General features: G+C 40.8%; 1 protein-coding gene across 4 annotated transcripts in view; it reads right to left on the reverse strand.

Annotated features, from left to right (window-relative positions):
• PPFIA2 (PTPRF interacting protein alpha 2) overlaps nucleotides 1-13764 on the reverse strand; it is an 854871-nt gene that overhangs the window by 641098 nt on the left and 200009 nt on the right. For 2 of the 4 annotated variants that reach the window (XM_019514804.1, XM_019514803.1), the window contains exon 1: nucleotides 1325-1405. The exons of the other annotated variants lie outside the window; for them this stretch is intronic. In XM_019514804.1, coding sequence (XP_019370349.1) covers nucleotides 1325-1405 — 81 coding nt within the window. Of the gene's footprint in view, nucleotides 1-1324; nucleotides 1406-13764 lie in introns of those variants that run through there. 4 annotated transcript variants of the gene reach the window in all.

Here is a 13764-nt window from a genome sequence, read left to right on the forward strand (position 1 = left end):
CAACCAATCACACTGAGTGTATCTACCCCTTAAACTTGAGAGACTCGGAAAAAAAATCTCTGACGTCAAGAGCTATGCAAAATAGCACAGCTACAGGAGATTGTACAGAATATTTAGATCTCGGTGTGCAAAAAAGTAGTCATTATTCTGTAGAGGAAGAGCCCTGGGGCATTCATGTCTCTGAATCATTGCCAGGATCAGCAGATCACCACTGTTAGGCTATGTTTCAGCACAGCCCTCAATTATCAGTAAATATAAATATAAAGAGGGGCAGGATGGCATGATTTTAAAAAGTTGATTAAAAGAGGAAAGAAATACAAACTAAAAATAAATGTACATCTCAGACCTTTCAACTTCAATGAATACACTGTGTGTGGAGAAGCATGTTGTGCATTTTATTAGCAACTTTTAGTTTCATCATATTGTTTGAGAATTTATTCATATTCTGTTACAGATTTAAAAACCTATATTCTGGAATAGTATGCAATAACTGGAAAGACAAGATTGATATATGATCAAAAATGAAGATTTATATTTTTAATCCTGACCATATTAGCTGATTGGAAAAGAGATTTTGTCACTTTAAGAAATGGTGTATTTGAACTGTTATTTTCAGCTAGAGTGCTGTAGGGTGCAGGTGTGTGGGGGGGGGGAGAAGAGGGGTTGTCAAACCTTCAATGTGAAGGTAACTATTTTTCTAGACTAAAGGTATTGAATAAATACATGAAATGTTTTAAACACCACTGAAATGTGGTTAGATAGAATAGTCTTCTATATCAGACATATAATAGAATTATTAATCATCTCTTTCCTTCAGCTATAGTTCAGAAGACCATTCACCTGACTGAGGTTAAACTTGGCTGCAAACTGAAAATCTTAATATACCTAGCAATGGCTTCCTGCTGTGCTGTCAGTTGCTCACACATTATTGCTATCAAAATGAATCAAAATAAAAAACTAGACATGATTAGCCTATGTTTAGAATTTTAAAATAGCATTTCTGTTTTAAGACAGGTACAGTACCCAAAGTTTCAAAAATATTTTTGAATTTTACAATTTATAATTTTGGATGATGTCAAGAAAGAATCTACAGTTTACTGTGTAGGAATGCTTCATTCAGCTCCAGCTCAAAAATTACAAAATCTAATGAACCATAAGACGAAAATCTGTAACAACTGTATGGTTGATGCACTTTTGTCTTAAGTTACAGGAAAAAATTCTTTCCTCCTGAACAAATAAATGCTAAACATCGCATTCGTGTCTTACTCTATTTAGCTTATTCTCCTCCAAAGTTTTTTAGGAGTTAAAAAAAGGGTGTACTTACCTGAAAAGTATAAAAGCGGGTCCCATTAGGAGGATGCACCTTAGGGGATCCAGAGACAGTGCTCATATCTGAGAATATCATTGCTGATCACAGACGCAATACAATCCACAAGGAGCTACTGGTGCAGAGTAGAGTAGAGTGCTAAGCTTACAGATAAATCCTTTCATGCATTTAGAGAGGCAACTGTAATGAAATCTGTCCCATCCATTCAGATGTGCAGCGACAGCGTTTTGAATTCCTCACTACTATATTTGGAAGGTAACCTGTAAGGTCATCAGTTGCTCACCTTTAGTTCAGCCCAACCTTTGTAACATGCAGAAGGATTAAAAATTAGAATTGCCGAAGAAAAGAAAGCTAGAACCAACAGTAAATGGAGCTTGTGCAGAATCTGGCAATGCTTTGGACCTGCCCATCTGTTCTCAGTGATAATCACCTCCCTCTACCACAGCCTAGCAAAGTGATTATGCTAAGTATTCCAGTTAACCAATAACATACAGTTTCATTTCAAGCAAGCAAGAACAGTGTAATACAGAGGACCTCTTCTGACTAACCTGAAGCATGTCTTCTATTCTGCTTATAGCTATGTCGGATACTGCTATGTTATCATTTCAATTACTGACAGCTATATTAACTCTTACTATTGCTCAGAATTAATTGATTTCCTGCAAATGCAACATTTTAACATTGTCCCATCTGATAGAAAGAAACTTGTCACAGGAAATCAACATTTTGTTTTAATTTGATAGCCTTTTTTAGATATACTATAAATTGTAAACATAAAAGGAAGAAAAGGATTTGTGATGTAGCCTACAGAAATACAGTCACTTTGAACGTAGTTTGACTGTTAACACAACACATTGAATGCAGTACAATAAGCCTGTGTTGTCTTATCTTCAGACAAAAGACTTTAAAAAAGAAGTACTAATTGTAAGTGTGATATTTTACATTTGCTCTCAGTCTCTACATGTTGTATTCAAAAGCTAAACTAGAGAAATGATAAAAGCTTTTTTATAATTGACGCCAATAAAACAAAATCTTTGATGTAAAACTGATGTGTATGTAAACGGACACTATACATGAATGTATCTTTGATTTTTAAAAATAAGCCAGTTTTTTAGGAACGCAAAATGGTATTTGCAAACATCTGCATTGAACAGACAACATGCACTCATTACTTGCTCACACAGAGGTAGTTCAGACTACAGGAAGACATTAAAGATCATATTCAAATGACTTCGCACCTTTTAGTAGCAAAAATAAATGTTCCGTTTACACATAATTCAAAGGTGGGGGTTTCAGGAAAGGGTGGTAAATAGGCAACAGCAAGAAAGATGACTTTATGGCTCTATCAGACAGGGTATATTTATACAAAATGTTTAAAAAGCAGACAGGGCTTAAGAGATGCAGCTTTGAAAATGAAATCTGTGAGAAGGCTCAGGGCTGATGAGCTACCAGGCAGATTCTTATCCTTTTTCAGAATGTTATTTCTGTTTTCTACAAATATTAAAATAACTAAAAAATAATACAGTCTCTCAGGTAAAATGATTTTGTAGCAATTAAGAGAACATGTTCTCAGATGCATTTACATTTAAATTTGCATACTAACTTCTACTGGTGTCATATAATCTGATATGACATATGTGTTAACCATATTTTGTAAACCAAATGGGGAAAAAATCTCTTATAGTCTATATCTTCCTTAACACTTCCATTTAACTCTTTTCAAAGAATGTAACAATTGCTCTATAAAATTGCTATACTGTACTGAAGACTATCCATAAGTTTTTCTTGTGATGCAAAATTTAGCAGTTGTATAGAATTTGTATTTTTTCTTTTATTTCCCTTTGTCTTTTGTGGAAGAGGTTCTAGACACTGACATATGCACAGGGGTCCCTCCACTGGCCAGTGCAGAGACTCTCAATCTTCTCTAATCTGAGGTAGGAACCTTTAATTTTTGGATGCTGTTTGCTGCTTTATAATCCACCTAACAAAGATGTGCTTCGATTTTCTTTCAGTTCCATAAATAAACTATTTCTTTCACAGATTTAAGGATAGAAGAGACCATCATGATCATGTAATAAGACTTCCTTTATTCTTCCAGCTCTTTTCTGCAATCCAACCCATTTTGTCAACATCCTTTGTAAAATGACGATACAACAACTAAACTTTATATGTTGCTAGAGGTCTCATATGTGCTCTCTCAGTAATGACTTCCCTATTTTTATTTGACATTCCTGTTGGTACATTATCATATCTGCTCCCTAAGGGCATGTGCAGACATTCACTGCACCTGATCTACAACCACATGGCTTAGTTTAAGCTGCATGATCATAAATTGGAAGTGGCTTGTGCACGTTTGCCAGTGCTGGGAGCTGCGCTGGGAACCCAGTGTAAGTAACTTGGTAGGGGGAAGGTAATCAAGGAGGATAGTGGGTCCACAAGATTGGGGGGGGGAGATGGCAGATATGCAGGGGTTAGGCAGCTAAAAATAGCCTGGTTAGGTTTAGGGGTAGGAGGAGCACAACCCCAGGAGTGGAACAAGCAGGTGGGCTTTACTAGCCCTGGGGCTGTGCTTCAAATGGGTGCAGATGTTTGGCAGATTGATCAAAAACATTGCTGACCCCTGGGTTAGCCCAGAGTGACAAAACCCCCCACAACCTTGACCTATAAGATGCTGGAATGCTCAGGGCAAATTGCAGGGGAGCACCAATCCTTGTTGTGGCAGCACAGCCCCAGACCCTTCCCGGCCGGCCACCACGAGGCACACATACACTTGCCACCAGCAGAGAGCGGGACTGAGGCTCCACAGACCCCAGGGAAGCCACTTGCAGCCTCCCCTCTGCCTGCTGTAAGTAGCCCAGGCTCCATGGCCACTGTCAGAGGCCTGCCCAGAGTCCAGGCCAGCTGTGGTGCGCTGAGCAAAATGGCTTCACATGCCATGCACTGGCATGCATGCTGGGGGTTGCCAACCCCTCAGCTAAACCATTCCAGATCTTAGTTCACAGATGAACTAAGTTAGATAAGGCCCACTATTCTGTGCCCAATTTAGCTTCCCTGAACATCAGCACAGATTGGCACTTAGATTGACCACACCCTAGTTAGGTCAATCTAAATGTAATGGCTGTAAAACAACTATCACATTGCACTGGAAGGTCAGCCATTAATGTTTTACATCTTAGGTCTTATGTCCATGCTTTTCAACATGTAATCACTTATCCTTTAAATGTGTGGCCTGTATTCCTTGTTCCAAAATATGTGATTTGGCATCAGTATTTTAAGATGCATGTTTTTCACCAATCCTACTTTATACTAAGTAATCCATATTGCTCTGTCTAATGGACCTGTCTTTATTATTAGAGCCATAACTGATAAAATTTGCTCCCTGTGCATATAATTCAGTAGCCTCATGGGAAATACTGCTGTAGGAAGAGGTGTTAGAACTGCTAGCAGTGAGGGAAAAGTAGAGAGGGAAAATAGGAGAGGATCAGTGCCCTCTGTTGGCGTGTCCTTCTTCTAGTGTTGCTAAATCCCAATGCCACCAGGATTTGACAATAGTGGATTTGGTGGCACTTTCTTCATGTGGATCCATGTGGCTCTGTTTCCCTAGGCTCCTGCCTGAGGCTGGGGAAATGAAGCCTTTCTGCCATACAGACCACAACCATGCCCACAAGCTTGGGGTGGGGGAAGAGGAGCTTGCAGCAAGGAGCTTTGGGAAACTGACCCTCTCTGCTGTGTGGACCCAGCCCATGTGGCTGCTGGGAGAAAGTCCCCGGACTCCTTTCACTGTAGCCCCTCCCCAAGTGGGCTGAGGCATGCCATAGGGCTGGGGTGGCTGCAGAGACAGAAACCCCCCTCTCCGCACCTCACCCTCTGACTGGCCTGCACATGGAGCTGGGATCAAAGGCTGTCACTGACTCAGGGAAGTGACAGGTGAGGCGGAAGGGCCAGCCCGGTGCTCAGGCAGACCCCAGGAGCTCTGATCAAGGCCAGAGGGAAGCCCTACACAACGCTGTTTGAGATGGCAGCAATTGCACTCTAAGTTAACCCTCAATGGGTTCTGGCACAGACATTCGATAAAATGCTCTAACAGAAAGCGCTTTAAGCTAATACTTCATACATCGAGGGTTAACTCTTAGAGCATGATCTCCCATTTTTGAAGCACTCTAAGTGCTGTGAATGTCTGTTCAGTTATGGCTTCACAGTGCTTTCTGCCTACTAAGAGAGATGGGTGTAATGTCTGTATCTAGCCCTAGTTTCAGCCTAAGAGAAAACCAGTAATGGCCTTTTAATGATCTAGCATAATCCATTATTTTGTGCACTGACATGAATGATTATCAACCTAGTTTAACTGTAACTTTATTTTTGGGCCAAAAACCAAAAAAACAAACAGACAAAAAAACCCACTTTGCTTCAAACACTATTATAAAAAGCACCGAACTGTATATTAGGCAAGAAAATAAAAAGTAAATTCTTCATTTTGCACAAAAGATGGTTTCTTCAGTACTGTTTCCTATGCTAAGGGTCAAGATAAAAGATTATGTGATATAAAAGTGTGTTGTGTAATTTAAAAAAACTTACTGATAAAAATCTTAACTGAACATCTGATTTTCCATTGCTTTTCTCTATATATTCTGAAGATGAAAGATTCCACACGAGCTAAGTTTAAAAAGCTGCCCATATAGGACAATTTAAAACAAACAAACACCAGTTTTTATATTCATACCTATAGTTTTATGTAAGCACACTTCTGAATTTTTAAGTGCATTTATGGACCACTCAGTAAGTTTTCAAAATAAAGGAGAACTGGTATTAATAAGTTGGTTGGGTTAAAGCGACTGGTAACTCAGTACTTTTTAGAGAGAGGTTTCATGTTAAACCACATCAAAACCACATCAATTCTGCTTCAAGAGCAACTCATTGTATCACTTTTCCAAAATCTCGTGTTCTGTAACTGATTTATTCTGTAAGCAGACCTTCACTGAAGATATTCAAAGGCTGTTATCATGGTAATTATGATCTAATTTTTTCTATGCAGCCTTTAAAATATACCTCTACACTTCTCAAGACCCTCAAAACTCTGACAAATCTTAAAAAATTTAAAGAGTTAAACGATCTTGGTATGGCTGACTGTAGAAATAAATATCCTTAAATCACAGCTTGAAAAAAATATTTAATATAGATGTTACAGAAGGCTTCTGATGTTTTCATAAATAACTATTTCATTTACTTAAAATATAAAAACTAAGGTTCTTTCTAGCCCAACTTCATGACTACAGCTAATGATTTTTGGACTATCTATAATTAAATGCACTTTGGCAAAACAGTATTCCTCTGTGCATAGCAGCATAGAAATTTGCCCCCTATACCCAGATACCATATTTAATAATTTTCAGGTTCATGGGCAGGATGTTGGAGAGTTCTTTTCAAGGTAACCAAATACTCAATGGCAGAGGAAGGTATTTTAATGTATTGGCTTGGTCTTAAAAAGTGTTAGGTGACTATTTCAAAGAGAGGGGAGAGAGCGGGAGAGAGAGATTTATTTTTCTCTACTAAAAAAGGCAAATAACAGCCGTGAAAGGTGTAACACTATTGAATTCTCTCAGAAGACATAGCACAGTCTATGTCTTTGACTGAATATATATTTTTTAAATAATGAAATGGGGGAAACCTTGTTTTTTCTTCCAAAAATTATTTCAGACTGAAGATTGCAGGAGCTTCCACAATTTGTACTACTGTGGCATAGTGAAAGATGAAGGAGAGAGTTAGAAAGATAAGATACATGACAGTCATTTAGTTTCTTTTGCTATGCAGCTCTAGAACCTGGACACATAAGTCTTCTTTTTGTTTTTAACAAAGTAGCAAGGCCCAGGCAGCCCTGGGTATGTTGCACTAAACAGAGCTCTTTAATGTAATCAAGCAATTTAAAATCTTTTTATACTGTATTACAGGGCTGTCCAACTTCTAAGTGGCCCTGTGAGGCTGTACATCATGAGAGCTGCACCAGTGGCAATTTACAAGCCTCCAGGCCATAAACTGGCCCCTTACTACATGGCATATTTTTATTCTTCTCCCACTGAAGTGCACACCCACGTGGGCAACCTGCCCCTGATTGCTGCAATATGTGGTACAGCCCTGTTCTCACCCTGAGCTCCACATGCCATGCCACCCTTTCTTCTAGGATGGGCACAGATTATAAAAGCCAGAGGAGGGCAGGGGAGCCAGAAGACTGCACCTGTTGTTGCAGCTAGAGTGATTGGGAGAGTGGTAGCCAGCCAGCAGCCCAGAGATCATAACTTGCCCCTTATGGGCTATATGCAGCGCATGAGCTGCCATTTGGACAGCCCCACTGTATTAAATCATGAATACTCGAACATTTATGTCTTAACACTACACAGAAAAGCTGATATAAAGTTGCACTCTCATATATCCCCCCAATGTGCCCACCTCCTACATAACTGAAACTGTGAATTTGTGCAACTTTTAAAGATAATTACATGGTGCAATGAAATGCAGTCTCAAAATGAATAAACTATACACATTAGCAAGAATACCTTATAAAATGTAGTTATAGCAGATGATTGCATACCATACATATGCCATGTCTTTCTGCCTTCAACCACTGATAAATAAGAACTATTATTCCATTTTTCTGAATAATTATTTTTGCAAAATCTTTTTTGCTGAATTTAACTAACTTTACAATGATCCAGAAAGGATATGTTATTAGAACTGTCATCAGATGGTCAAATTCAAACTTTAGAATAGAATGAGGGTTAGAAGTGGACCTCAGGAGGTCACCTAGTCCAACCCTCTGCTCAAAACAGGAATATTCCCAGCCAAGACTTTGTCTAGCTGGGTCTTAAAAACCTCCAAGAATGGAGAGTCCACAAGCTTTCTGGGGAGCCTATTCCAGTGTGTTACTACTCTCCCAGTGAGAAAGGTCTTCCTAATATCTAAACTAAAGTACCTTTGCTGTAACTTGAGACCATTGCTCCTTGTTCTGTTATCTGCCACCACTGAGAACAGTCTACCTCCATCCTCTTTCTAAACCCCCTTCAGGTAGTTGAAGGCTGCTATTAAATCCCCCCTCAGTTTTCACTTCTTGGAACTAAATAATCTCAGGTCTCTCAGCCTTTCCTAAATTATGCGCCCAAGGTCCCCCACCATTTGCCCTCTGGTGGATTCATTCCAATTTGTCCCCTGACATGAAAAAGGCATCGAGTACTCTAGCTTTTTCTGAATCCTCTGTCACTAGGCTGCCTCCCCCATTCAGTAAGGGGCCCACACTTTCCCCAATGTTCCTCTTGTTACTGACATATTTGTAGATACCCTTCTTGAAACCCTTCACATCTCATCCTAGCTCCAACTCCAATTGCACTTTGGCTTTCCTAATTTCATCCCTGCATGCCTGAGCAATACTCTTATACACTTCCCTAGTTGTTTGTCCAAGTTTCCACTTCTTATAAGCCTCCATTTTGTGATTTAGTTTACTGAAGAGTTCCCTGCTAAGCCAAGCTGGTCTTCTGCCATACTTGCTAGTCTTCCTGCACATTGGAATGGTTTGTTCCTGCACTCTCAATAAGACTTCTTTAAAGTACAGCTAGCTATCCTGGACTCCTCTTACCCTCAGACTGGCTTCCCAGGGGATCCTGTCCCTGAGATTTCTGAGTGAGTTGAAGTCTGATTTTCTGAGGTCCAGGGTCCTTACTCTGCTGCTCTCCTCCCTTCCTTTCTTCTGGATCCTGAACTCAATCATCTTGTGGTCACTGCCACCCAACTTACAATCTACTACTACATTCCCCACCATTTCTTTCCTGTTTGTGAGCAGCAGGTCAAGAAGAGAACAGTCCCTAGTTGGCTGCTCCAGCACTCGCACCAAAAACTTCCTGAATTGCCTGCACATTGCTGTATTGCCCTCCCAGCAGATGTCAGGGTAACTGAAATCCCCAATGAGAACCAGGGCCTGGGATCAGAGAACTTCCCATAGCTGTTTGAACAAAGCCTCATCTAGCCCTTCCCTCCTGGTCTGGTGGTCTATAGCAGCCCCCCACCACAACATCATCCTTGCTGCTCTCTCCTCTGATTCTAACCCAGTGACTTTCAACAGGCCTATCTCCAGTTTCATACTGGAGCTCTGAGCAATCATATGGCTGTTTTACATAAAATGCAACTCCTCCCCCTCTTCTCCCCTGCCTGTCTTTCCTGAACAGTTTATACCCATCCATGACAGTGCTCCAGTCATGTGAGCTATCCCACCCAGTCTGTGTTACTCCAATCACATCAGTTCTGTGATTGTGCAAGGACTTCCAATTCTTCCTGCTAGCAGATTTAATACATCTGATCTCCACCAGAATACACCTCAAAAAAATTGCATTTTTTTCTTATGCTAAATAGAAATCCCTGCCATCAGACATCAACAAACTCAGAATTATTGATTTAAATACCTGAGTAATTTTGTGAATGAACAAAGGAGGTGACCTACAAAATCAACACCTTTTCTGCAGACTCAGGAACATACAATCCAGAGTGGACAAGAATGAAATAAACCCAGCATATAGCACACTTGATCTCAAAAACACATACGTATGATGTTCTAGTACGAAACTTAAAAGGTAGACAAGGTTACCACCTTTCAGATCCTTAAACCTCACCTTTGGACAGGTGTTCAGCCTTCTCTCCTTTTCCACTCTGTGCACGTGACAGCTGACTAAAATAGGAACTGCTGCAGACTAATACCCCTGAAGGTGCTAACCATTTCAAAGGTAGAAACAATGATCATAGAAAAAGATGCAGCTTTGTTTTTTTCCCTTCACACTGCACAGCTAAACTGGCTGGAGGAGCACAGGAGGTATCTCAACCAGGTGTTCCCCATTTTGACAAAGGAGTTCCTTACTACTCCCCAACTGAACCTCTACCTCCTAGGCTAACTATAGACAGTCAAAAAGCCCAATGCTGAATTGATTCAGTCTTTGTAGATTAGTCTAAGCCACAAATATTGAACCAATAAGCAAATGAACAGACACTCAATCAATGAGCTAGATGAGGGAGCAAGAAGCACAATGATTAAGTTTGTAGATGACACCAAGCTGTGGGGAAATGTGAGCACATCTAAGGGAAGAGCAATTACCAAGAATGGCCTTGACAGGCTGGTCCTATGGGTCAAGGGGAATCAGCTGAAGTTCAACAGAGTCGGGTCCTTCATCTGAGTAGGAAGAACCTTCACCATAACTATACGATGGGTGGTGGCCCACTGGCTGACACTGCATCTCAAAGGGACCTGGGGCTGACAATCAACCAAAGCATTAATTTAAGTCATTAGAGTGATGAAATCGCCAGCAGAGCAAATAGAACTCTGACATGCATCAGCTGATGTGTTGCAAATAGATCTAGAGAGATGCTCCTCCCCCTCTATTTAGGTTTGGTGATGCCACAGCTGGAGTACTGTGTCCAGTTCTGGAGACCGCACTTAAAGAAGGATGTGGATATGCTTGAAAGAGTACAGAGAAGGGCCACCTGCATGATCAGGGGCCTGGCAGATAGGCCCAATGAGGAGAGACTCCAGGAACTGGGCCTGTTCCCAGAGTGAGAGAAGACTGAGAGGTGACTTGATAGCTGCCTACAAGTATGTCAGGGGTGAACACCAGGATCTAGGGGAGCAGCTCCTCAGAGAGGCACCCCTTGAGAGGACGAGGTCCAATGGGCACAAGTTAGTTGAGGAAAAATTTAGGCTAGACATAAGGAAAAACTTCTTTTTCATAAGGCTAACTAGAATCTGGAGCACACTCCCAGCAGAGGTGGTGCAGTCACCATCCCTGGAGGTGTCCAAGAGGAGGCTGGACAAGCACCTTGTGGAGTTGGTTTGAACTAAATTACCTCTACCCATGTCAGGGGACAGACCTGATGATCTTACAGGTCTTTTCCAGTCCTTCTAATCTATGATTCTATGTTTCATTTTTGATTCCAGAAATGAAGCCACATGCCTGCAGAGGCTCAAGCCAGAAGCCAGGGGGTGCTAGAGCATGGCTCTCTGGCCCATAGTCAGCATGGGCTGTGTGTTCACTTCCTCTTCCTTCTGCCCCCAAAGGTCTCTGGGATTTGCAGTCCACAATCATGGCAACAGGACTCTGCAGGGTTGTTTATCACTCCTGATTCCAGGTGCCTTTGGGATTTGTAGTTCATAGTTGCAGCCAGCACTAAGTAAGCATGGTGGAGAACCTCTGTACTCAGGAGAAGGGAAGTTTATCCCTCCTTCCTGGCCCCATACCTCAGCTGGGGTTTGCCTGGGGCAGGGGGGGTGCCCCCACCGTAGACTGGGCTGCATCCCCAGTCAGGCTTGTGCCTCCCACCCCCTTGTCAGCCAGGCCTCACTGCTCCAGTTAGGGAGCAGAGGGGCAAGACCAGCCTTGTTCTCTGGAGCAGACAGCACAGCTTAGCCCAAGGCTCCAAAATGCTGGGTGACTTTTATTTAACTTGAGCCAGGAAGGGATCTGGGACTGAACTTTCATAAACTAGTTTGACCAGTTAAGTCTGATGCACCCAGGTTTATCTTAAACCAGTTTCAGCCATTTTAAAACTGGCTTATGCACACTGAACTTCTATTCCATTACAGGTTTAAGCCAGTTTCTGGTCACTTAAACCAGTTTATGTGTAACTTCTGTCCCTTGCCCTGGGTACTATTTGGCCCTCAACATCCAGACATAGGTCATACAAACAAACGTAGAAGGAGGATGGTAGTACAATAACCACCACTTTTTTGAGATATAGAAAACTAAGATTAAGTCATTAAGTTGCTTTCAACAGTATAAATGCATATGCAAACTGGAAGAAAGAAAGAGAGGAATTGGTAAGAAGGATGTGACAAGAAACCAACTAGGGAAGATCTCTCTCTTCTAGTGTAAAGTGTAGTCTAATATCGACCCTAATAGTTTTCCAGTAGCCTTACTGTTGGGCTTTAACTACCCAGAACAAAAGATACTAAGCTGATGAGTATTACACAAAAGAGAAAATTAGACAGCACACAATTTGTGCCTTTTGGCTGTCATTTTTTATAATGGAAATCGCTGCCTTTCTGTGTTGTATTTTGTGTATATAACACCTGAAAACCTCTGAATCCTTCAGGATGGAAAGCATAAAACAAATATAAAACCTTTGTATTAATAACTAATGAAGTTTAAATTAGCTTTTAATGGATTCATGGCCAACAGAAAAAATAAAGTAAATATTGTTATCTAAAATGGTAGCAAAGTAGTAACAGTAGTCAGTTTCCTGCATCATATCAGACCGAAGTAACTTTTGAAATGTTTCCAAGAGAAACTTACTTGTAAACAGTTAAAAAAGGAAATGCTGCAGCTATAGGACATACATACAACCCCTGTGTCCCCCAGTTGAAACATTTCCAGGTGCAGTTTTCTAGCCAAAGGGCACTGAAGAGGGCAGAGGAATTCTAGTGGGGCAGGATGAGAATGAGGAAAGACCCTGGTTCTCCACCACTGGGATTCAAACTCTCTAACCGCAGTCCTGTCTATCTCTCCTCTCTTCCTCTCACAAAAGCAGGGTGATAGAGTGGACTGGGGCTGAAGAGCCCAGCACTAGCAATGGGCCCCCACTAGCCATGTTGTCTTCAGCCCCAATTTTTCTATTTCTCAATTTCTCGTTTCACTGGAGGGGAGAGGTAGGGGCAACTGGGGCTGAAGAGTCGCTTCCTGAAAAATTTATTATTTCATTAAGCAGGAAAACTTTCCACACAGTCCTTTAAAAGGACTTTGTTCTATAGGCCTTACTCATGCCAAGTAGTATGTCATTCTACAGTATTTCTTCTGATTTCTACAGAATTGTTCACAGAGAAATCACTATTCAACATGAGGAAGAATAGCAGAACTAGGCCTACAAGGTATACTATTAGGAAAGTTTGTGCAAGAGTAATTGTTTTTGTTGGGTTTTTGTTCTCTGCTCCATCTGGAAGATAGCTGTTAAGCTACATGGTTGGCACAGGTTCCTATACTTTGATTCATTTTTATTTTGGATTCAACCTTGCAAATCCTACTCATGTAAGTAATTTCACTGAGGTGACTGAATAGTCACCTGACTACGGATTATGGATGAGTCAGCATTCACATAAGAACTATTTGTTTTCTTAATTAATAATTCATAAAATGTTTTTGATAATGACAGGTACTCTGGGTAATCATATTTACACAGAAGTGAACATAATTTGGAGAAACACACATTTCCAGGATAACAACTGTGAAAGTGGATAATTATGTGTTGCTGCACATTGCTCAGGAAGTGGAATATCACTAATGGTCTAATAAAAATCTGAAAAGTAGATTTATTTAACCAGTTTTTAAGGCATAGAATCAGCTGAGCAGATAATTAGAACAACAGTTCTGAAACGGTTACATCCACTGCAATTTTCATTACATTTTAATATTTAGGGCTGA

Source organism: Gavialis gangeticus, unplaced genomic scaffold (genome assembly GCF_001723915.1).
Source record: "Gavialis gangeticus isolate Ggan-Ray unplaced genomic scaffold, GavGan_comp1, whole genome shotgun sequence".
NCBI classification, from domain to species: Eukaryota; Metazoa; Chordata; order Crocodylia; family Gavialidae; genus Gavialis; species Gavialis gangeticus.